General features: G+C 53.0%; 1 protein-coding gene across 1 annotated transcript in view; it reads right to left on the reverse strand.

The window, feature by feature from the left end:
• PPL (periplakin) overlaps nucleotides 1–24,249 on the reverse strand; it is a 44,609-nt gene extending 20,360 nt beyond the window's left edge. Inside the window, exons 1-2 of the mRNA XM_079718512.1 lie at nucleotides 24,182–24,249; nucleotides 3,643–3,742 (exon numbers count right to left, since the gene is read on the reverse strand). Of these exons, the coding sequence (XP_079574638.1) occupies nucleotides 3,643–3,742; nucleotides 24,182–24,243 (162 nt within the window). The 5' untranslated portion in view covers nucleotides 24,244–24,249. The remainder of the gene's footprint in view (nucleotides 1–3,642; nucleotides 3,743–24,181) is intronic.
• Between the last annotated feature and the right edge of the window lie 490 nt (nucleotides 24,250–24,739).

Here is a 24,739-nt window from a genome sequence, read left to right on the forward strand (position 1 = left end):
TCAATAAAGATGTTAAAAAAGAAAAAGGAAGAAATGACAAAAGGAAAAAGAAGTGAACAGAAGTGATGTGGTGCCTGGTACAGTGTCAAATGACTCAACTTCCTCTCGGAGGAAGAGAAGGTATCCAGCCCGTTCTTCCAGGTCTTTCCTGGGGTGGGAGGGCTGAGCAGCAAGTGGGCCCAGCGCCCTGAGGGGCTTGGGGGTGAGGTCCACGTGGCAGAAGTCCAATGGCGCTGGGCCATCGCCCCACCATGGGTGGGTCTGGCGAGTTAAAAAGTTGCAACAGGGCTTCCCTGGTGGCGCAGTGGTTGAAGAGTCCGCCTGCCGATGCAGGGGACACGGGTTCGTGCCCCGGTCCGGGAAGATCCCACATGCTGTGGAGCCGCTGGGCCCGTGAGCCATGGCCGCTGAGCCTGCGCGTCTGGAGCCTGTGCTCCGCAGCGGGAGAGGCCACAGCAGTGAGAGGCCCGCGTAACACACACACACACACACACACACAAAAAAAAAAAAGTTGCAACAAAATGTCATGGTTCTTGGCTTGGGTGGAATTTTATCAGCTCCACCATCACCAGCTGATCTGAAGCTCTGCTGGGCAGTTAGAGTGTCAAAGATTAATTTTGCAAAAGGAGGAAGTAAATTAATCATTTCCTAATTCACACAGGTGCAGGTGCTGTGTGGGAATGCAAGCCCTCTCCAGCCGAGACAAGAAAGAACATCTAGTGGAGAGATGCCATGTGGGTGTTCGACAGTCAACAGTTGGACAAGACTGATCAATGGGAACAGAGGTCAGCACAGTGGTTACCTCTGGGGGATATTGATTGGGAAGGTCCCTTGGGACCTTTCGGGAAATGTCCTCTATCTTGACCTGAGTGATGGTTTCATGGGTACCTACTGATGCAAAAACTCACAAGGGTGAGCTCTTAAAATTTGGACACTTTCCATAGACAAGTTTTTTAAAGTAAAAAAAAAAAAATCATAGGGACTGACATATCTTGTAAATGACACACACACTGATGGACAGATGAGGGATAAAGCAAATCCAGGAGATGTTACTGGTACAAATCCAGGAGATGTGGTGAGGATATGGATGTTCTCCAATTCTTCCAACTTTTATGGCATTTAAAAATTGGGAGAGACACAAAAGGTCACATGCTGTATGGTTCTGTTTATATGAAATATCCAGGATAAGTATATACAAAGAGACAGAAAGCAGATTAGTGGTTGTCAGGGGCTGTGGGGAGGGGGATGGGGAGTGACTGCTGACGGGCATGGAGTTTCCCTTTGGGGTGATGAAAGTGCCTTGGAACCAGATAGAGGCAGTGGTCGCACAACATCGTAAATGTACAAAATGCCACGGAATTGTACACTTTACGTGGTTAATTTTATCTTATGTGGATCTCACTTCCATAAAAAAATAGGAAAGTTCAAGAGAACGTTTGGGTAGTAAAATCAATAATGATGTTTTCTTCCGAAAAAAGGAAGGAAGGAAGGAAGGAAGAGAAAAGACAGAAAGATTAGCCCATGCAGTCTTCAAAGCGTGGTTTCTTAAGTTTGTTCATTTGAATGAAAAGAAGATAGTTCAAAATTATCTCCCTAAAACATCCTTGTTACTTTGAGTCATTACTCTAAGCAAATACAATGAGCCAGCTGGATGCTATTCACACACACGCACACACACAAGAAAAGGTCACAGATACACCAGAAGGTTAATGGATGATCATTCTCTCTGGTGGTGGAATTCTACGCCATCTTAATTTGCTTCCTTATACTTGTTTATCGGTCCTGAAATGTTTGTAACGAACACATATTACTTTTATTAGGAGGAAAAAGGACACACTCCAAAAAGCTGTTTTCATTTAGGAAAGCACACGCCACCACGGCAGTCACAGAGAGGGGCTGGGTACCAGGGCAAGGGCATGGCCAGAGGGAAGGATGCTGGCAGGGCCGGCTGAGGCTGGAAAGAAAGGTGGGAGGTGGAGGCAGGAAAGGAATGAGAGAGGGGAGTGGGGACCCTGGGGGAGGGGGGACCCTCTTGCCTTTCCTGCCCCACTCTCCCCATGCCCCCACTTCTCACCCCCCCAGCTGTGCCATCCCCAGCCCACCCCTGTCCCTCAGGTCTCAGGGGACTGGCCCTCAGGGGGGTGGATCCCTTGGCTCTCAGAGGAGTGGCAGCCACGTCTGGGCCTGGGGACAGCAGTGGGGCCGGCCGGACCTTGACCTCTCTCATGACCTGTCCACCCTCAGCCACCCACTCCTCTGGACCCGCCTCTTAGTCATGCCTGGAATGCAGATGAAATACAGATGCCCAATTAAATTCAAATTTCAGACAAACAATGGATAATTTTATAATATCCCAAGTAGTGCATGGGATATACTTACACACAAAAAAATTCTGTGTTCTAAAATTCAAACTTAACTGGATACCCTATATAAATATATATATATATTTATATATATATATATATATTTTTTTTTTTTTTTGCGGTACGCGGGCCTCTCACTGTTGTGGCCTCTCCCGTTGCGGAGCACAGGCTCCGGACGCGCAAGCTCAGCGGCCATGGCTCACAGGCCCAGCCGCTCTGTGGTATGTGGTATCTTCTCGGACCGGGGCACGAACCCGTGTCCCCTGCATCGGCAGGCGGACTCTCAACCACTGCGCCACCAGGGAAGCCCTACCCTATATATATATATATATTTTTTTTCTTACCCTATATTTTTATTTGCTAAGTCTGGCAAGCCCACCTGTGGGATGCCTCTGGCGTCAGCTCTGTCACTGACATAGTCCGCCCTGGCCCTCTCTGAACCTCAGTTTCTCCAGCTACAAAAAAACGTATAAACTCAACCGCACTGGGCTGTGGAGGGTTCAGAGAGGAGGGGGTCATCTTAGCAGCTCACAGGAGTGAGCACGGCTCCGGTGCGGCCCACGGTGCAGGATCCCCAGGAGAACCTTTGGGCTCAGGTCGGTTGTTATCCCCATGTTACAGGAGAGGAAACTGAGGCACAGAGAGGGAAAGTGATCTGCCCAGACTGCATCTGAGTAGTGGCGAGGGTAGGAGAAGTAAGGCTGATGATGTTGACAATAATAGTGAACCCTGCACTGCAGCTGCATAATCTCATCAAATCCTTACAGCAGCCCGGCAGGTGGGGACAATCGCTCTTATCCGTTCAGAGGGAATCACATGAACAGAGAGGTAAGGTGACTTGCTCAAGGTCACACAGTAAGTGGCAAAGCTGGGATCCTAACCACAGCCTGGATCCTGAGTCTATGGTTTTCCTCCAGATGGGGCCCATAAGCTGCAGCAACTTAGTACCCGGGGTGGAGGAGCTGGTACTACCAGCAATAATGAAGTTCCTCTTCACTGCATCTCCACCTGGGCACTTTGACATCTGCGAATGGATCATTCTGTGTACCGGGCCGTTCTGTGCACTGTAGGGGGTATAGCAGCATCCCTGGACTCCACCACTAGATACCCGCCCACTGCACTTCCCAAGTTGTGATGGCTAAAAATGTCTCCAGATGTGACCACATGTCCCCTGGGGGCAGAATCACGCCCAGGTGAGAACCACGGGGTCAGACAAGCCCCTGGTCCTGAGCAGGGCTGGTGGCACAGGGGGCACTGGGGTGGGAGATGGGGCACTCACGCTCTGCAGCTTGGCCTCCGTGTCCACGATGTTCCTCTCCACCTGGTCGGCATTCTTCTGCAGCTGCTCAATCAGCTCTGACAGCTCCTTGTTAGAGATGCTGCAGGCGGAAGAAGCGAGGTAGGCCGAGGGCCAGAGGGCAAGGGCCGGGTCCCCACCAGCACCCAGCCTCCCAGGCTGTCCCCAGCCCCAGGCTCGGAGCAGGAGCTGTCCAGTGAGCCTCAGATGGAGCTTGGCTCTCCCCCCAGGGCAACGTCACTAAAGGCACAGAAAAGAGGCAGCACCTGGCAGGGAATCAGCCCTCGCTCTGGCCATCACTCTAACGTTTCTATTTTACCATGTTGGCAGAGCACACTTACCCTGTTTTTCCACATTTTCTACTGAGATGTAAAATTCACCCTGTTAAAGTGTATAATTCAGTGGTTTTTAGTGTATTCACAAGGTTGTATAACCATCATCACTATGTAGTTCCAGAATGTTTTCATCACCCCCAAAAAGAAACCCTGCATCCTTTAGTACTCACTCCTCACCATCCCGCCCTACAGCTCCTGGCAACCACGAATCTACTTTCTGTCTCTATGGATTTGCCTATTCTGGACATTTCATAGAAATTGAATCATACAATACGAGCGAGGCCTTTCATGTCTAACTTCTTTCACTTAACAATATTTTTGAGGGTCATCCATGTTACAGCATGTGTCAGTGCTTCATTCCTTTTTATGGCTGCATAATACTCCACAGCTTGAATATCCCACATTTTACATATCCAGTCATCCACTGATAGACATTTGGGTTGTTTCCACCTTTTGGTCATTATGGATCAGGCTGCTATGAACATTCAGGCACAAGTTTTTGTGTAAGCAGCATTATTAAATACCTGATACTTTTAATCTGCTCACTCTTTATATTTAAATAAATTTACTAAAAAAGGGAACTTGCTCTTCCCATTGCAAACATAAAACCAGAAGTCCTTGCCATCAATGGAGGTAACCACCAAAATAAATTCCACGGAAATAAAAGGATGGCATTAAGCTCTAGCCAGACACTCGGCCGCCTGCACACGTTGAAACTGAGCGTTGCCCTCACCTGCTTAAAAGCAGAGCTTGGCACATACTGCAGCCAAGTTAGAGCTGTGCTGGCACCAGGCTGAGACCTCCTGGGTGTTATCAGAGCATCTGAGAGAGACCTGAAATCAGAACGGCTTTCTCACTTGGTGTTTCTGTGTTTCCTCCTGTCACATCTGTCTGCCCCCCGAAATCACACCACAGACCACTCTGGCAAACACTACTGTGGGAGTGAAGACCTTGGCTTTGGACTCAGATGTGGGTTTTCACTGTGCGACTTGGCCAAGCTGCTGTCCCTCTCTGTGCCTCTGCTTCCCGCTGTCAGATGGACCTTTCCCAGTGGGGTGTTAGGGATGGGAGTGAGGTTATGCAGGCAAAGAGCTGGGCGCCCAATAAATCTCACAAAGGTTCAAAGGTTCATGATTATAGTCGTTAAGGAGCCTTACTGATCAAGCTCCAACTTTGTTTTCTTTAAACAAAGGAAGGAACAAAGACCAGAGAGGGAAAGCAACTTGGTTAATGTCACACAGCCAGCCAGCCAGCTGGCCAGCAACGGTCAAGATTAGTACTTAGTCCTCTAATCTCCATCAAAGACCTTTTATACCGGCGCCACAGTGGGGCCTGAGAAGCTAAGCACCCAGAAGCAGCATTCTGCCCACACTCAAGCACCTACTGTGTGCCAGGCCCAGTAATGCACACAGGCACAGCTACCCCAAGACTGGTAGGAAATCAGCATTTATAGAAATAGTCACGAGACTGAGGCAGGCATGACCAGGCAAGCCTCCTGACCAGCTTGGTAGGAATGGGGATGGTCAGTGAAGGCTTCCTAGAGGAGGTGGTGGTGGCTGGGTTCTGAAGGATGAAGAGGAGTTGGGGTTGTGGGCAGAAGGCTCCAATGAAGAGAGGCCATAAAAGAGGCAGGTCTTGGGTGTGTCCCTTGGGGTGGGCCAGGGCAGGGCTCTTGACCATCAAGCAGAGCGGGCAGCCAACTCTTCAGAGTTCAATTCCTCAGATCAAGGCCTGGGACCCACCTGCTGTGGCACGAAACATTTAGATTCCCAGGCACTAACCCAGAGCCTCTGAATCTGGATCTCCAGAGCTGGACCCAGGAAGCTGTATTATTATTGCTGCTGTTTTTACAGGTTCCCCAGGGGACCCTGATACCCTCCAGGGTTTGAGGTCCAACACCGCAGGTACTGCTGGCATGGGGGGAAGCTGGAGGTGGGTGGAAACAGGCAAACAAACAGAAGCTACGAGTCTGTCCAACCATGTCCCAAACCTTGCCTGAGGGCCTGCTCTGTGCCAGGTCTGGACACACAGGAACTAGGGGGAAGAGGGGAGGGTCTTAGGGAATAAGACCCAGGCCACACCCTCTGCAAAGTCAACCGAGGAGGCAGCCTTTCCCAAAGTGGGGCCCCAGGAACCCCAGTCCTGTAAATCACTCCTGGAATGAAGGCTTTGTCAGTCTAGGCAGTTAGGAAAACCCAACTCCTCAATAAGTTCAGGAGCCAGTAAAGGCTCTGAGAAGTCCTGCAGTGGAGAAAGCTGGTACTCAGTGGAGCATCCAGGAAGGCTCAGAAGAGGGGACTGTGGGTGGAGGATCTGGGTAAGGAGGGATAAGGCTGCCAGGTCATGGGCTGACCCCCACTGCCCCCCCACCCTGGCTGGGCGGAGCACATGGGGAATGCGAGCACTTCTGCCCTCAGCTCTACCCCAGCCACTGACCCCAGCCTGGCCTCAGCACTCAGACATGTTGAGTCTCAACCCATTATTTAACCCATGACAGTTGGGGCCACCACTGGGAACCTGCAGTGTAGGTTAGGTGGGGGCCTCATCCCTGTCAGGTCCAACGCAGCTCCACCTCAGGGCATGGGGCCAGCTCTCAACCAGCCCCTTCACTGACTGGGGCAGGTTCGAGGAAAGTGCCTCCTGGACCCCCCCCCGGCCAGCCCATTACTCCAGCTGAAGCCCAGCACTGGAAGGGGACACAGGGTGGGGGTGGGGGGGACAGCCAGCCCCAGGGACCTGGTGCTCCTGGTGGAGAACAAAGGACAGCTCAGTGGGAGCTGTGGTCAGACCGGCATGGGTTCCATGGTCCTATTGGACCACTTACTGCTTGGACCATCCCAGGTAAGCACCTTACTCTCGAGGCGCCTCAGTCTCTCCATCTGTTGACTGGGGATGACCACAGAGTCACCGTGGTAATTGGACACTTAGTGCACACGCTTCACCAGACATCAGACACGTTCACAGCATCCTCACCTTAAGCCCCTGGGGGAGGTTTGTGTGCCCCTTTACAGGTGAGGAAACCAGCAATTTTACTTGATAGATATCAAGAGAAATGAAAACATAGGTCCACACAAAAACTTGTACACAAATGTTCATAGCAGCACTATTTACAATAGGCAGAAAGTGGAAATAACACAAATGTTCAACTAATGAACAGATAAATGAAATGCAGAATATCCATACAATGGAATACAGCTCAGCCAAAAAAGGAATGAAACGCTAATACAGGCTACGGTATGGAGAAACCTGGAAACCATTAGGCTAAGTGAAAGAAGCCAGATACAAACAGTCACAAAAGGTCCACTTATATGAAATGTCTAGAATAGCTAGATTCCTCGAAGCAGAAGGTAGATTAGTAGTCGCGAGGGGCTGGGATGGGGAGGAAGAAGGGGAGCAAGTGCTGGAGGGTGTGGGTTTCCTTTCAAGGTGATGAAATGTTCTAAAATTGATTATGGTGATGGTTGTAGAATTCTGTGAATATACTCAGAACGGCTGAATTGTACATTTTAAATGAGTGAGTTATATGATATGTGAGTTATATCTCAATAAAGCTGTTATCGAAAACATTGGCAAGTGCCATTTGTAAGTGATAGGGGTTTGTTTCTTCTTCCCTCACCACCTCGAGTGGGCCCTGCCTTTTTATCCTGTTTTCCGTGGAGGCTGGGCCAGCTCCAGGTTATGCCCAGCTGCCTGGCAGATGCTAGTTAAACACTCACGGAGGGATGACCATGTGCCCGGCTGGTGCTAAGCAAATCACATATAGATTAGCTCATTAATCCTACCACCCCCTGAAGTAGCACTGTTCTGAGTGCACAGAGCCATTAGATAACTTGACCACAGTCTCACTGCCAGAAAGCAGGGTGGAGCTGGGATTCCAATCCAGGCCTCTAGAGAACAGTCTCAGCACTTTTGCCTTTTGGGTTTGGAGTCCTGAATTAGTGGCCCCAAAGGGTCCTGCATTCCTCCTGCCATCTAGCTGGCCATGGGAGCAAACATGTGTCCCCTTGAGAGCTGCAGAGCCCCACACCAGGAGTATAGGAATGTGGGCGGGTTGGGAACCCGCAGGGAGTGGGTGCAGATCCCAAGAGGGCTGGGAACTGGCTGTGCCGGTCCAGCTTCTCATCTGGCTAATGAGCCAGACTAAGGCAGCCAGAAGCGAGGCACCAGGGTGCTGTCAGCCCGACTGATGGAGGCCCAGATACAGCCCTTCCCTAGCAACCTCTTCTGAGTCTGCTCCCACCCACGGAGATGAAAATCTCCTGGCTGAGCCAGGAAAGCGGCTCTCAGTGACAGGCTGAGAGAGGGACACGCCCAGCCTCCCTCCACTTACTCAGAAGTCTAACATGGACACAGGGGCTGCGGGCAGTGACCATGGGCACTGGTAGTTGCATCCGAAGTCATCCAGCCCCACCTGCTCATTACATATGTGAGCAAACTGAGGCCCTCAGAAGCGAACGCACCCGCCCAAGGTCACACGGTGGGCAGTCAGTGTCCTTAGTCAGACAGGGTTCAAATCCATTTGTGTAACCTTAGAGGAGCTACTTTACATTTCTGGGCCTCGGTTTTATCATCTGTCAAATGGGCGAGATACATCCTATCTAGGTAAGTGAGGTGGGCAGGGAGGGTCAGGGTCACTTCTGGAAACACCAGAATCTCAAGCTTCAAAGACCACTTTGGGGTTCAAGGACTGAGCTGGAGGTTGGGAGCAGCTTCTGGGGGCCCATAAGCAGATTAGACATCATGTAAGCTCACGAGTGGAGTGTCACTGGTTTTACCAGCGCCTAAAACAGTGCCTGGCACACAGGAGACACTCAACAAATACTTATGCTGTACAGCAGAAATTAACAACATGGTAAATCAACTACACTCCAATAAAAATTAAAAAAACAAAAACAAATATCCATTCTAATCACCTAGCGCAGGGGCCCCATAAATGGTGACAAAGACTATTCATGAAATACCTATTCATTGCACTTTTACTCCCTGCAGGGCTTGCCATTCAAATGAGACTGAGCCCTTACACTGCTCCCTGATCTGTGCGTGGGGCTCTGCCTGTGGACCCCCTTTCTCTTCTGGGAACCTCTTCTTGCCAGTGGCACCCGGTCCTGTAAAATAGGTTCCTTCTAAAAAAACAGTAACTTGGGGGCTTCCCTGGTGGTGCAGTGGTTAAGAATCCACCTGCCAATGCAGGGGACACGGGTTCAATCCCTGGTCTGGGAAGATCCCACGTGCCGCGGAGCAACTAAGCCCGTGCGCCACAACTACTGAGCCTGCGCTCTAGAGCCCGTGTGCCACACCTACTGAAGCCCACGTGCCTAGAGCCCGTGCTCCGCAATGAAGAAAAGCCACCGCAATGAGAAGCCCGTGCACCACAACGAAGAGTAGCCCCTGCTCGCTGCAACTAGAGAAAGCCTGCAAGCAGCAATGAAGACCCAACACAGCCATAAATAAATGAATGAATAAATAAATAAATAAATAAAAATTTAAAAAAATAAGTAAATGTTAAAAAAATAAAAATAAAAACCAGTAACTTCACAGCGCTGGGGACAGCAAGGTGAACAATGCCAGGGAGAAGGTGCGTCTACATGGAGGACACGGCACTCTCTCGCAATCCTCCTCGATAACGCACAACCCCCGTGCCATCGCTGGGAGCCAGCAGACAAACGCAAATTGAGGGACGGTCTACAAAACACCTGACCAGACCTCTTCAAAAGTATCAAGGTCACAAAAGACCAGACTAAGGGTTAGATGACAGACCTGACGACTAAATGCAACCTGGGGTCCTGGAACAGAAAGAGGGCATAGGGGGGAACTGGGGAGGCAGGACAAAGGTCATAGCTCAGTTTTCTACAAAAAGGTTCCTTCTAGATTTCCAGGTTTTCCAGCAAAATCCTATAGGAACGGATGCTTCTGGGTGATGGTGTGTCCAGGATGCCCACCTGGACAGGTAGGGCAGTGGGTGCTGTGGCCTGACACCCCATCTGGTAAAAGCTGACGGGGACCCAAGACTAGGCTGTCCCCAGAAACAGCCCTCTCAGCCCAGCCCAGGCTGCAGTCAGGGGATGCGAGTGAGTTTCACAAGCCAGGTATGGTCACACCCAGCAGACTGGGGCTGTTTCTCCAGAGAACCCGCCCTTGTTTTCTTTTCCAGGGCTGAGGAAGTTGGAGTCTGGCGAGGGTCCAGGAGGGTCGAGGTCCCATCTAAGGCACGACAAGGGGTCCCGTTTACTTGGTCTGGTCTGCGTATGAGACTCCTGGTAAGAAGAGGGAAAACGGGGTGCAGGCCGCCCGGGGGGCTGCCTCAGAGCCCCGGAGGGGGTTTGAGGACACTCGGGGACAAACAATTGCTTTCTGGGTCTGAGCCCACAGGCACCAGCCTGGAACAGACATCTCTTTGTATCTCAGGATGTACTCTGAGTGCTGGAACTGTGGGGAGACGGCCTGGGAGCCTCAAGTGGCATCGGGTACACTCGCTCTGTCACCAGGAGTTAGAAACTCAATAACCACAGCCCGACCTGCTTTGCAGGTGGCCACTAACAGCCCAGGAGGTCAGCTGCAGAGTGGGGAGCTGGGGCTGGAACCCAGTGCTGTGCTGTCCAGGGGGCAGCCCAGGACAGCCTGTGGTCTGGTCAGCGGGCCAGCAGGGATGCCAACTAGAGAAGTGAGGACAGAGGTGGCACTCCAGGTCACCCAGACTCTGTAGATGCTCCATATGGAGCAAAAAGAAAGAGAACACAGGCGTCTCAGAGGACCCTCAGCCCCACCCACCACTAGTCACTCTTCTTGCTATAGTTTGTGTGGGGAGCCCCTGGCCCTTTCCCATGATATAGCTGTACTGCAGGTTAACCTGGAGGCTAAGCACCCAGACCAATGGCAGGCAGCCTAGATTCAGATCCTGACTCAGTCCTTGTTAAGTTGTCAGTTACTTAGCCTTTCTGAGCCTCAGGTTCCCCATCTGTGACTGGGGGTCATGGCAGTCCACACCCCTCAGGGCTGGGGCGGTTAACTGAGAGAGCAGATAGAGGACTTCCCTAGTGGCAGAGTGGTTAAGAATCCGCCTGCCAATGAAGGGGACACGCGTTCAAGCCTTGGTCTGGGAAGATCCCACATGCCATGGAGCAACTAAGCCTGTGCTGAGCCTGCGCTCTAGAGCCCGTGAGCCACAACTACTGAGCCTGCATGCCAAAATTACTGAAGCCCGTGAGCCTAGAGCCTGAGCTCCGCAACAAGAGAAGCCACTGCAATGAGAAGCCCGCGCACCGCAACGAAGAGTAGCCCCTGTTCGCCGCAACTAGAGAAAGCCTGCGTGTAGCAACGAAGACCCAACACAGCCAAAAATAAATAAATAAATAAATAAATAAATAAATACATTTATCAAAAAAAAAAAAAGAGAGAGAGAGGGGATACAAAATCCTGCCTCGGGGGGACCCTGGGGTTCTCTGCTTCCACCCAGAGTCACCACCCAGGGATTTGGGCTCCTTTTAAGGAGCAGATAAAGGCCAGCAGCTAAGGCTCCATGTGAGAACCCACGGGCACGGAGAGCTAAAAAAAGACCCCGAGGGCTTCCCTGGTGGCGCAGTGGTTGAGAGTCTGCCTGCCGATGCAGGGGAAACGGGTTCGTGCCCCGGTCTGGGAAGATCCCACATGCCGCGGAGTGGCTGGGCCCGTGAGCCATGGCCGCTGGGCCTGTGTGTCCGGAGCCTGTGCTCCGCAACGGGAGAGGCCACAACAGTGAGAGGCCCACATACCGCAAAAAAAAAAAAAGAAGACTCCGGGCCACCCACACCATCCACACCGATCCTTGTACAAGCCCAGACGCACTCTGCTTCCACCTTGTGGATGTCACCTCGCCCGGTCGTGGAGAATTCACAAGTAACCTCAATATTTGGAAATGTCTCCTCCAACTCCTGCAGGGAGAGGCCACGCACATATACGGGTAATGAGGCTACAAGGAGGACACGGCTCCCAGGCCCAGTCTGGCTGGACCACCTTGGCTTTGGACTAAGGATCAGGTCACTAGGTTTGGGGATTTGAGAGGTTCAGGGTGTTTCTACCATGAGTTTTGCTGCTCTGAGAACTCTCCCCTGTCTGCATCCAGGAAACCACAGGACGGAAGGGTGAGGAGGACTCATCTACCAGGTCGTTTAAGCAGAACCCCAAGAACCACCCCAGATCCCTGGCTCTCCCTCTCCTGCTTCCACCTAGGAACAGAGCCCAGTGCTCCCATCCCCTCTTGGGCCCTAAGGTCTTCACCTTGATCAAGCGCATCACCTCTCACCTGGACCAATGCAATAGCCACCCCCAACCATCTCCTTGCACCCTGACTCTCGCCGCCCCCAGCCAGCTTCGGCACATTTATCAGAGATCTTTCAACGATGCAACCAGATCTCGCCATTGTCCGGCCTCAAACTTGCCAATGCTCCCAAACACTCTCAGAAGAGAGCTCACTCTCCTGCCCAGGACCTGCCTCTCCCGCCCCAACCACTGCTGCCTTTAGCTCTCCCTCTCCTGGTCACCCTGCACCAACTGGCCCATTCCTCTCCATCCGGCCTGCAGGGAGGGAAACTGAGTCAGCCTGCAGGGAGGGAAACTGAGTCAGCCTGGACCAGGGAAAGAACGTAGACTGAGTTTGGGCTCGAGCAGGTTCCTTAGTCTCTCTGTGCCTCGGTTTTCTCATCTGCAAAATGAGTTTAAGAATCAGCCCCACCCAGAGGGTTGAGACAATTCAAGGAGATGATCCTTGTAAAGCACTCTGGACCTTGGACGTGGGTGTCACACCACAAAGGGTCAGGTTTGTTTCACTTGCCTACCCTTAATTTCCTTGTCCGCACAATGAGGTTATTGCATCTACTGACTAGGTAGCAAACAGAAGTGGGTGGGGTCGGCACTATGTCACTTTGCTTTCAAGGCCATCGCTGCCCAATAAAAACAGAATATGAATATATTTGTAGTTAAGTCTTCCTAGTAGCCACATGAAAAACATAAAAAGAAACAGATGAACTTAACTTTTTTTTTTTTTTTGCGGTACGCGTGCCTCTCACTGTTGTGGCCTCTCCCGTTGCGGAGCACAGGCTCCGGACACGCAGGCTCAGTGGCCATGGCTCACGGGCCCAGCCGCTCCGCAGCATGTGGGATCTTCCCGGACCGGGGCACGAACCCGTGTCCCCTGCATCGGCAGGCGGACTCTCAACCACTGCGCCACCAGGGAAGCCCTGAACTTAACTTTTTTTTATACACTATTTTATTTAACCACATATAGCTAAAATGTTATTTTGACAGCTAGTGAAGAGAACATTATTAGTGAGATAGCTTACATTCTTTTTTTCATAGTAAGTTCCTCAATGTCTGGCATGTGGTATACACTTGCAGGACATCTCAGTTTGTTCTAAGCACATCTCATGTGGCTGGTGGTTAACAAATAGGACAGCACAGTTCTGGGTGGTTCTGGGGCCTCTGGACCGCTTTGCTCTAAGCCCATAGTGACTGCAGCCCATCAGTTCTGCCATAATGAAGCTGATAGATGCTCAGAGCATCTATCCACTTCACTTAGTGCCTGGTACCTAGGGACATGTAATAAAAGGTCATTTCCTGCCACTCTCCCACCAGACCCACACACGCTGGCCAGACACCTGCCCAAGGCCAGGTCTCATCTATGGGTCTCTGGCTGCCTGACTTCAAAACAATCCAGGGCTCCCAGCTGTGCCCATCAGAGCATGGTGCCTGGTTGTGCAGTGCCAGGGCACACAGACCACAGCCCCACACCCTTTCCCAGGCCACCGGAGCTGCAGCATCCTTGCCCATGGCCATGGGGCAGAGCCAGGGGCATGTGACCTGCTCCAGCCATCCCTCCCTCCTGCCTGAGAGAACGGCTTCTTTCCTGACCTGCCACTCCAGGGAACAGCTCACACCCCAGACACCACGGAGAGGCCACAGCTCTGCCATAACCCCCACCCCAGCTGTCACTGTGCCCCGTCGGTCACAGCTCAACTTGCTTTCTCTTTCCGGGTGTTGAGATGGGAACTGGCAGGTTAAGAGTGTGTCTGATGGGGACGGCCCTTCCTCCCTGGCCAGGGCCACCTCACCTTCCAGGCCTGAGTCAATCCCCATGTTCTGGCCCTTGATCATGTCCATGGTTCCTCCCTTTTGGGGTTAATTCTGTCTCTGTAGGTGCCAGAGGGGAGGATCAGTCTTGGAATGCCTGGAATGCACAGGAGCCCACACCTCTCCCAGGAACCAGCCTCCCCAGCCTCGCCCCTCCTAGAGCCCAGAGAAGGGATCTGGCCTCCTACTGGCCATGTAGGCAGGCTGCCTCCAGGGCCAGCCAGGCCCTAAGCGGCTCCCAGGCAACCTCCAAGCTCATCTTGGGGGCTAGGTGGCTCCCAGCCTCCACCTCCTTTAAACACTGCCTGGCTGAGAGAGTGAAGGTTATCACTCCAGTACACCTGCCCTGCCCCTGCCACAAAGGCACACACAGTAGGTTCAAGAAATAATTGCTGAATATGAACAACCAAACACTGAGAGGACTCACTAGATGCCCATCACCCACTCAGCCCTTTCCTGCAACATCTGCTGAAATCTCGCAGTCCTGGGAGAAGGGCACCCTTATAGTAATTGGGGCGCTTTTCTTAATTCTGTGTATTAGGTTATAAACTTTTGGACAATAAGGATTTACTCATCTCTTGGGTTGGCCCTTCTGTAGCCTTTAATTCCAGGCCTTGCACAGGCTTGGGGCTCAATAAATAGGTATTGAATTGAGCAGGCATTTTATTTTTATTATTATTATTATTTTTTTGTGGTACGCGGGCCTCTCACTGTTGTGGCCTCTCCCATTGCGGAGCACAGGCTCTGGACGCGCAGGCTCAGCGGCCATGGCTCACGGGCCTAGCCGCTCCGCGGCATGTGGGATCTTCCTGGACCGGGGCACGAACCCGTGTCCCCTGCATCAGCAGGCGGGCTCTCAACCACTGCGACACCAGGGAAGCCCTTATTTATTTATATATTTTTTATTTTAAAATTAATTTATCTTTTTTTCAGATGAAGATAATTGAGGCTCAGAGGGGTTAAGAAACCTGCCCAAGGTCACATAGTTGAAAAGTGATAACGTCAAGATTTGAACAGGTGCCAGAGCCATCTCCTCAGAACATGGGGGATGTCAATATTATTCCACAAACAAAGTGACGGGAGATACTGGGGAGGCGGGACAAAGCAGCAAGGTGTGCACCACCCAGGGGAGGCGTGGTGATTTATATCTTGTTGGCATCTTTATCAGTATAATTAAACCCAGTGGTTGAGTAACAATCAGTGGTGGTAGCTGAGCGTGAGTCATTCTCCTAAGATGTCACCACAAGGGGCTCCCAGCCTGTCCCTCTGAACAGGCCATTGCGGGGAAGGAAACGGTATGAAGAAACCTCTCCCTGGGCTACACCTTCTCCCAGCGCTGACACACAGTCTTGCTTTGATCCTAACAACCCATCATCAAGGTTGGTACTATTATTGCTTGCAGTGCATATAAAGAAACTGAGCCTGGGGAGGAAGGGAGAATTGCCTGGGGCCAGAAGGTCAGTGTATATGCTGGTGACTGCTGCCACCCCCGCCAGTTTTCCAGATCGTCAATATTTCTAGATATTCAGTAACTGCTGAATAAATTTTCACCCCCACCCCCAAATCCTTGTCCTCTCTCTACCCCTCTTACAGGCCCTGGGGATAGGCCCTTCTCCATTACCAAGTCATGCCACAACTACTGAAGCCTGTGCGCCTAGAGCCCATGTTCTGCAATGAGAAGCCACTGCAATGAGAAGCCCACGCACCGTAACAAAGAGTAGACCCCACTCACTGCAACTAGGGAAAGCCCGCATGCAGCAACAAAGACCCAATGCAGCCAAAAATAAATAAATAAATAAATAAATAAATAAAATGTTTGCTCAATTCAACACCTATTTATTGAGCCCCAAGCCTATGCAAGGCCTGGAATTAAGGGCTACAAAAGAGCTCCCACCAAAAGATAAGTTAAGTCCTTATTGTCCAGAAGTTTATGGTCTAATAGGCAGGATTAAGAAAAGCACCCCAACAACTGTAATTCTAAAGATTCAGATTGCCTGGGTCAGGGTATTTTCATCCATTCTACCCCATTTAGGCCTTGTATCCTAACTTAATTGTGAAAATACAGCTCAGTCCAATAAAACGCAGGGAAAGAGCAAGAAGGAAACAAAGAGAAAACATGATAATAGGAAATACAAAATAATATGGCAGGAGTAGGTCCAAACACATCATTCATTACAATAAATGTGCATGAGTTAAATTCACCTGCTAAAAGATAAGACTCTCAGGTGAGAACAGGAAAAAAAAAAAAAGCCAGCTCTATGCCATTTTATACGGCATGTACCTAAAACAAAATAACACAGGAAGGTTGAGAATAAAAGAATAGAGTGCGACAGACTAGGCAACTGCTGCTTTAGCTCTTTTAAAGGAAGAGCAAGGTGCATATAACTCTATGGACAAGTTATATTGCCCATATACTTAAGGCAATCAGTGAAAACATGTGATTTGATGGCTGCACATCAAAAGACTGAAGTCTGGGCCCTGCCTCACTGATTCTGACTTAACTGGTCTGCAACAGGACCTGCATCACCTTCAAAGCTCAGGTGATTCTAACGTGCAGGCAGGGCTGGGAACAAGGGAACGAACCACGGTCTTGTGTTACAGGGTTAGGGGAGCAGATTGAGGAAGAATCCCCAGGTCTCTGCAGGAAGGAAGTCTTGTAGAAAGCAATACCCAGGAAGCACCCAACAAATACCAGATTGACTGGTCAACTGACTGATAGGCTCCCTACTAGAAACTTCCATGGTAATTAGCTGGGTGTGGAGGAATTTACTGTCTATTAATCCTGGGGAAGTAGGTTCTAAAGTGAGAGGGCTGTTGGTGTAGTAACTCCGGCTCCGTTTCATGGCCCAATCTGTTTCTGCCCAGGGAAGACCTCCCCAAAAGTGTGTGCTTTTGGGCTCTCATTACAGACACACACACAGAAGTTCAAGCCACTTTGGGTAACACCAAGGCATGTCTTGGAGATTTTTGCAAGGTTTAAATGGGGCTCAAGCCAATCTCAACACTCCCGGTTGTTACGACGTCATTCCGGGTTTGAGACCAGTGGACAAGGAGTACTGGCCTTGGTTTATGAAGCACCTACTATGTGCCTGATGCTTCACACACGTCACCTCCAGTTCTCTCCATTATCCTACACGCCTCTGATTTGCAGATTCAAAACAGACCTCCCACCACTGCTTACTGAGCACCTGCTGTGTGTTATGCATCGTTCAACGATGTGGCAGTGACCACACAGCCTGCAAAGCCCCTGCCTTCATGAAGCCCAGAGTGGGGCAGGAATGTGGCCAGCAGCACAGCTGACAAGAGGCACAGCTGGACCTGGAAGTCAGGTCTGCATCTCCCAAACCCAGGCTCTTTCTATTCTACCCACCAAGCCCTCCATCCCTGCCTTTAGCTTCAGCTTCCCTCTCAGTAACATGGGGGTTTTGTTGCCCAGTTTATAGTTGAGAAGAGTCAAGCTCCTTATGCGGAGCAGCAGGACTGCAGCCCTCTCTGTTCTTGGTGGCATAAACTCAGAATCCTTCCTCAACCTTCAACTAGAACCAAAAAGTCTCCATGCCCAGGATGGAGAAGTGAAAACCTTAAAAGCCATGAGTCTGAAATCTGAGCCCAGGCTGCTGGCGCAGCAAAGAATTCTGCACGTGACTGTTTTCCTGCAGCTGCTCAGCCTTCCAGGGTCAGCAGGCCTTGATGGGGTGGAGCTACTGGCCAGCGAGCAGCCCATTGTGCATTTATCATATAAGACCTGACAAACCCTCTGCCCAGGAAAGGATGGGCTGGCGACCAGCTGGGACACCCTACCAGCCAGCTCGCCTGCTCCCAGCTCATAGCAGCTGAGACTGTGAAACTCTGAGCCTCACCTGGAAAAGACAGATGAGGGTAATATTATCTAAGAAAGACAATACAATCATAGTTTAGGGAGGTTGTTCCAAGCTAGGACTCAACCTCAGAGGCTGTCATGTGTTCACACCTCTCCCAGTTCCCGTCCTGTTGTCCCCTCTCCACTTCTGAGACTCTCCCTTTGTGTCTCTCCATCCAGAACCCTCTGGCTTGCCCTCCATTTTTTAAAAAGATAAATAAATTTATTTATTTATTTATTTAATCTTTGGCTGTGTTGGGTCTTCGCTGCTGTACATGGGCTTTCTCTAGCTGCGGTGAGCAGGGGCCACTCTTTGTTGCGGTTCATGGGCTTCTCATTGTGGTGGCTTCTCTTGTTGCGGAGCACGGGCTCTAGGTGCGCGGGCTTCAGTAGTTGTGGCACGTGGGCTCTAGAGCGCAGGCCCAGTAGTTGTGGTGCACAGGCTTAGTTGCTCCGCGGCATGTGGGATCTTCCCGGACCAGGGCTCGAACCCGTGTCCCCTGCATTGGCAGGAGGATTCTTAACCACTGCGCCAAGGAAGCCCTTGCAGCCTGTTTATGGAGCACACAGAAGATGGGGGATGGGACAGGGGACTCTCTGCTCAGGCCCTCCCATGCAGGAAAGGGAAGGGCTCCACCTGCCTGGAGGCAGGAATGGGCACCTGGGGCCTCCCTCCCCAGGCTCAGGAGGATGGAAGACAGAAGACCCATCAAAAGCAGAGAGAACAAAGACCAAGGACCATTTCTGTCTTCCCACTCCTGAGACAGGCTGGGGCAGGCAGGCTGGGAGAGTGGCAGGCGGCACTGGCAACGCCCCGCACAGCCCTGCCTAGAGCAGAGAGGAGCTGGGACTCCTGGGTCCTCCTCCCTTGACAAAGAGCCTTGGAAACGCTCCCAAAGGCAGCTTCTCCCCCAGCCCCCAGGGCCCTCCAGAGGTCCCTCACCCTCCTTAGAGTGTTGCCTAAAAGGTATGAATTGAGCTCAGCCTCTCCCCACAAAACTCCTTGTCCCCAGGTGAGTGCCCTGACTGTGCCTGAAATGCCACCATTAGCAGCATTGTTATAGGTTCAGCTCTGTTCTGTTCTGAATCTAATTTACTAGGTCTCGTTCCTTCTGCCAAGCGAACTGGGCAAGTGAGGGCAAAGCCAGAGAGAGGAGAAGCAGAAAGGGCTGCTGGGCGGAGTCAGGGATACAAAACCCAATGACTCCACCATCGGGCCTGCAACAGTCCCAGAGACAGCTGCCACCAGCCCCAAGTACAGGTGGGGAGACCTAGTTTCCCTCCCCAGGGGCCCTGAGCCCCCAGCATCAGCCATTTGTGAGCTGTGAGCCCAAGGTGAGTGCCTTTACTATTGGCCTCAGTGTTGCCCTCTGTGAAATGGGACACCACCACCAGCCTGGCAGGCTCGGTGTCAGAATGAGATGCTATAACGTCCATGGCCATGCCGGGAGCACAGTAGGTGTTGAGAAATGGCTGCATGGACCATTCAGTCCTGGTCACCCACATGGTGGGAGGTGGGCTTTGCTGACAGGGCCCTCCCCCAAACTGTTCAAGCTTTCCAGCTTCACTGATCAGTGCATGAGTGTCTCTCCATGTGTCTTCTTTTTTCTTTTTGGCTGTGCTGCACGGCATGTAGGAGATTAGTTTTGTGACCAGGGATTGAACCCACGCCCCCTGAATTGGAAGCCCAGAGTCTTAACCATTGGACCGCCAGGGAAGTTTCTCCATGTATCTTCTTTTTTTAAAAAAAAATTTTATTTATTTATTTGGTTGTGTCAGGTCTTAGTTGTGACACATGGGCTCCTTTGTTGCGGCTCTCTGGCTCCTTAGTTGCAGCATGCGAACTCTTAGTTGTGGCATGCATGTGGGATCTAGTTCCCTGACCAGGGACCGAACCCGGGCCCCCTGCATTGGGAGCTCAGAGTCTTAACCGCTGCGCCACCAGGGAAGTCCCCCTCCATGTGTCTTCTTAAGCGGGGGTCCATGTGAATGCTGGGGTGAATGAATGAGAGTCAGCTGACCTCCTGCCCCACTTGGGCTGCAGCCTCCACAGCTGGAAGAAGACCAGCTGCCTGGTCACCTCTGGTCTTAGCACCATCCTCATTTTTAACAGCAGTGTGTGATTACCAATACTGGCTGCCATGATTTACTGAGCACTCACTGTAAGCCCTGGTCTGGGGCTGGGCCCATCACATGCATTATCTTGCTTGATCCACTAGTGACCTCACCAGCTGGGTGTTCCTGCATCACTCCCATTTCACAGATGAGGAAACTGAGACTCAGAGGTGTTACCTGATCTGCCCGAGGTCACACAGCTTAGGAGAGACAGAGCTGGGGCTTCAACTCACACCTGGATGACATCAAACTCTATGCTTTTAACCACCGAGAGGCCCAAGGTACCCCAGCTGGCTTCCAGGAGGACACGCACCTCTTTCACCAGCCTCCAAAGCCTTGGGCCCTGCCTCCCACATAGGGCACCTCCCCATTAGGACTGGACCATTCTTGCAGGACTGTGCCCAGGTGAGGTCAGGAAGCGAGGCGAGGCTGCTGAGTGCTTATTGGGGCCCAGGCCTGTGTGGAGGGGCAAAATTAGCCCCATTTTACAGATAGGGAAGCTGAAGCTCACAGTGAGGCCAAATTTCTTTGCCAAAATCAAACACATGCAGAATTCAGTCTAACTCCAGAGCTGGATCTAACCACTCCATTTCTCCCGATGACAGGGCAGACACCTCCCCAGGAAGTCCTCCCTGATAGCCCAGGTCTCCTGGTAACCCTGACAGCCCTCACTTCAGACCAGTCAGGGAGCACCAGAGCCATCGGGCTGGAGACCTCGTCTGTCCAGCTCTACATCCCCCCCGCACCAGGCTCCCATCACCACCACGACACAGTCCTGTAACCACACTAGTAATTAAGCAAAATTCCATCAAGTGCAGAGAGACTGTCAATATCTCTTCTACACCCACCCCCACCGCCCAGGAATGGTACCCCTGGAGTTGTGCAGTGCACTGCCTGTCCATCACGGCATCCAGCTCAATCCCAGACACACAGTAGGTGCCTATTCGAATTTATTCAATAGTTATAATCATCATAGCTGCTGTGGACTGAGGCTTCCTGTAATTCTCAACCCTTCCCTGCATTATTTCATTTAATCCTCATGCCAACGATATCACCAGGCAGGTACTACTTTTATGCCCATTCTACAGGTGAGAAAACAGAGGCTCAGAGAGGCCAAGCAGCTCTCCCTAGGTCGCACAGCTGGGAAGCAGGGGCTGGCAGGAGCTGTACTCTCAGCCACAAAGCAGGGCGGTAGGACCAGGGCCCCTCGAGACCCTCCCTGCTGAGCTGGATACTATCCTCAGTGACCTGCACCATCAGGCCTGACCCTGTCATTAGTTCAGGTGTGCACACCAGTTCCCATACCTGTCATTAGGAACCAGGGCAATGAGAGCAGCTGAGTTCACACCCAGTTTCAGCTGATAAAAGGCTGACAAACAGGGAGGGGTGGTTTTCTCCAAGGGGGCTCTCCATTCACTAATTTCTGTTCACTTGTGCAGTCCAAAGCCCATGACTGCTGGGTGTGAAGGTCACAAGTCCTGGTTCCTGGATCCCCTTTGCTGGGGACAGGGTTGCTGACCCTCAGGCTGGCTAATTCCTATGTGCTGGGGGCATTCTCTCCGTTGTTACATGTGCTCCTCCCAGCAACCCTATGCAGAAGATATTAGCACCATCCCTGCTTTGTAGACAAGGAAACTGAGGCTCAGAGAGGTTTCTGCCCACAGCAGATGTAGCAGAGCTGGGACCAGAGGTGAGGAGCTCCTACCCTCCTCAATGCTGAATCTCACTGGCAACCCCGCCCGCCTTCCCCCAGACAGAGGAGGAGGGCCCCAGAAAACTCAGGGTGCAAGAATAACTTGGGGGTCAGCACCCTGTGACCAGCGACCACACCTTAGAGTTACAGGTACAGGCTATGCACTGGGTAACACTCAAGAGATTCTTGTTGACAGAATTGGGCAAGAGGCAACCCCCCGCCCCACAATCTGGTCCATGAACTTGTCCCCACCAAGGGGAAAGGGCAGAGGGACACGAGGGGCTGGTACGACCACGGGCACCTGGCTCCTACCCAGGGCTGTGACTGTGCGAGGTCACGGGGGGTGTGAAGGAAGAGTCTCTCATCCCATCTTGGGGAGAGAATCAGAAAGGCTTCCTGGAGAAAGAGATCTCTATGCTGAGATCAGTCATTCAGCCAGGGGCAGAGGGTGGCTGCTTTGGGCCAGGAGTATTGAGAGGGGCAGGACCTGTGTCCTTGCCACCCTGAGTCCCCGAAGCTGTAAAGGATGGGAATTCCTTCCTTCCTACCCTCTGCTGGGAAGGCCAAGACCCTCCCAGCTTGTCTGGATTCATTAGAACTTTTGTTAGGTCCAAGCCCAGCCCTTGGGGAACTGGATGGATGGAGAGCTGGAGGAAGGGGGAGCTTGAGGGATGGGGGAGGCAGAGGGCAGGGCGAGGCTGGCCCATCTCCTGGTGTGTGGGTGTGTGCGTGTGTGAAGGACTGGAGGGGCCCCAGTCTTGGTGGGGGGAGAACAGAATAGTCCTCCGTGCCTGGCACGGAGCATTTGATTGTGCAACGTCTGAAAGAACAGTTCAGGGACTGGACGGGACCCCAGCTGGGTTTGAGAGCCAGCTGGACTCAGCCACAGAGGACAGCATGCAGGGCCCTGCCCACTCCCTGGGGATGTGAAAGACCAGGGAGGCTTGTGTGTACGTGTATGTGTGTGTGTGGGGGGGGGGGAATCGTGGGAGGGGAGGGGAAGAAATGTCTCTGAACTTGAAACAATGCAAAGGAGAGAGGGGGCAGTGGGGTCACTGGACAGGGGAGTTTCTGAAAGGGCTGGAACTCAAAGAAATGGAAGGCCCACATTCCCCATGCCAGTGCCCAGGCCGCCTCCACCTGTCAGACAGGTCTGCCTGGACTGGACCACAGGGGCAGGGTGGGAGCCCAGGCCAGAGCGTCCTCGCTTTCATCTGGGGCCCGGGAGGGAGTGGGGGACTGCTTCCGGTGGAGGGGGTGTCTCAGGTGAGGGCACTTTGGCGTGGATACTCCCAGGCAGGTGGGCTATGCAATTGCTGAGTTCCCCACCTGCCTGAAGCCCCTTGTCGAGAGAAGTCTGGTAAAGGCTCCCTCCCAGCTAGGAGGCCCCGCTCCATTTTCCTTAGAGAGAGGACAAGGCAGGGTCTGATTCTGCCCCCACTCTCGATCTCAGCATCTCCAGTTATGAAGTGAATACATTAGGCTTAAAACCGACGTGGGCTGCCGTTTCAAAGCAAACACATTGAGACACGTTATTCTCTTCCCAGGCAGCCCTGAGAGTTTCGGGGCTTTGTGATTTCTCAGGGGGCAGCCACGCCCCTGAGAAATCACGCAGGGAGAAGGCCCCATCGTCTCTCAGCCGATGCGCAGACCCCGGGGCGGGTGGTGGACAAGGGGTGCCTCAGCCCAGGTTCCCCCAACCCGACCCCACACCCACCGGTTCCCCTGGACCAGGTTCTGGAGCGCAGGATGGCAGGTGCTGGGAAGAGCTGCCGCAGGTGGCACAACCCCACCAGGCGGCCCCCCCCATCCCCGCCTGCCTGACGCCAGGAGCACCTGCGCGCTCTCCAAGAAGCACTAGTGAACGCCCGCCACTCAACGCCTCACGCTCCAGCTAAATTTCACGGCCCGGGTGCGCCCCTAGACGATGCTTCTTAGGTCCCCTGAGCACCCCACTCCCCGGCCTTGGGTGTAGCGTCCTCCAGAGGACACACCACTGTCCACCCTGGCGGTGCTTCCTGGCCCAGGATGACCCTTGGCGCAAGGGCGACCCCGCAACACCGAGGTCCCCTGTACCTCCAGCTAAGTTCCTCGCCCTCTAAGCACCCAAGCCAGTGCTCTCTGGGCTCCTAGAACTCTCCGGTGCCAAATAGCGTGTTTTCCCTCGGCGCCCCCAGCCCATCCGCATCCCCACCTTGGCGGTGCTTCCCAGCTCAAGGGTGGCCCTCGCGCCCCGCGTTCCCGCGAGTAGCGCACTCCTGGCTGGGTTCCCAGCCCCCTGGGCCTCCCAGGGCAGTGCTTCCTGCGCGACCCCCCATCCCCCTCAGCCCTCGAGGCCCGGCTGTGCCCCCCACGCCCTGGGAGGTGCATCCCGGCCCAGCACGCCGCCAAGCGCGCTGCGCATGGGCGCCTCCTCACCTGCGGGTCCGAACCGTGGGGCTGTATTTGCCTTTGTTTCTCTTCTTGAAGAGCGAGTTCATGGTGGCGCTCGGGGTGGGCAGGTGGGACGTCGGGTCGCGGCGCCGGGCTGGGCACTGGGCTGCGGAGGCCCCGGCGCGCACCAAAGAGCGGGCAGCGGGCGCAGGTGAGCGAGCGGCAGCGCAGGAGCCCCGAGTGCTGCGCGGCGGCGGCGCGCGGTCACTACTCGCGGTGGGCGGGGCGCTCGCAGGCCACTGGCCCTCCCAGCCGCTCCCGAGAAGGTGGTGCTTACCTTCCCGGAGGAGGGGCACCAGGCGGGCGGGGCTTCCAGGCTCGTGCGGCGCCTGGCCAGATCGAGTGGGGCGTCCGCTCTGGACTGGGGGGGCCACCGGGTCTTGTCAGGACACAGCCCACCGCCCCGCACGGACATTCGGGATGCTGGGCAGGCGGGCGGGGGGTTCACTGGCCACTTTCCCGAGCGTGCTCAGTACCCCCCTCACCCCCGCGCTCCGGGCCTGGCGCCCCTCTGACTGAGGGCCCCATCTGGCTCTCTGCTGT

Source organism: Hyperoodon ampullatus (assembly GCF_949752795.1).
Source record: "Hyperoodon ampullatus genome assembly, chromosome: 14".
Lineage (NCBI taxonomy): Eukaryota > Metazoa > Chordata > Mammalia > Artiodactyla > Ziphiidae > Hyperoodon > Hyperoodon ampullatus.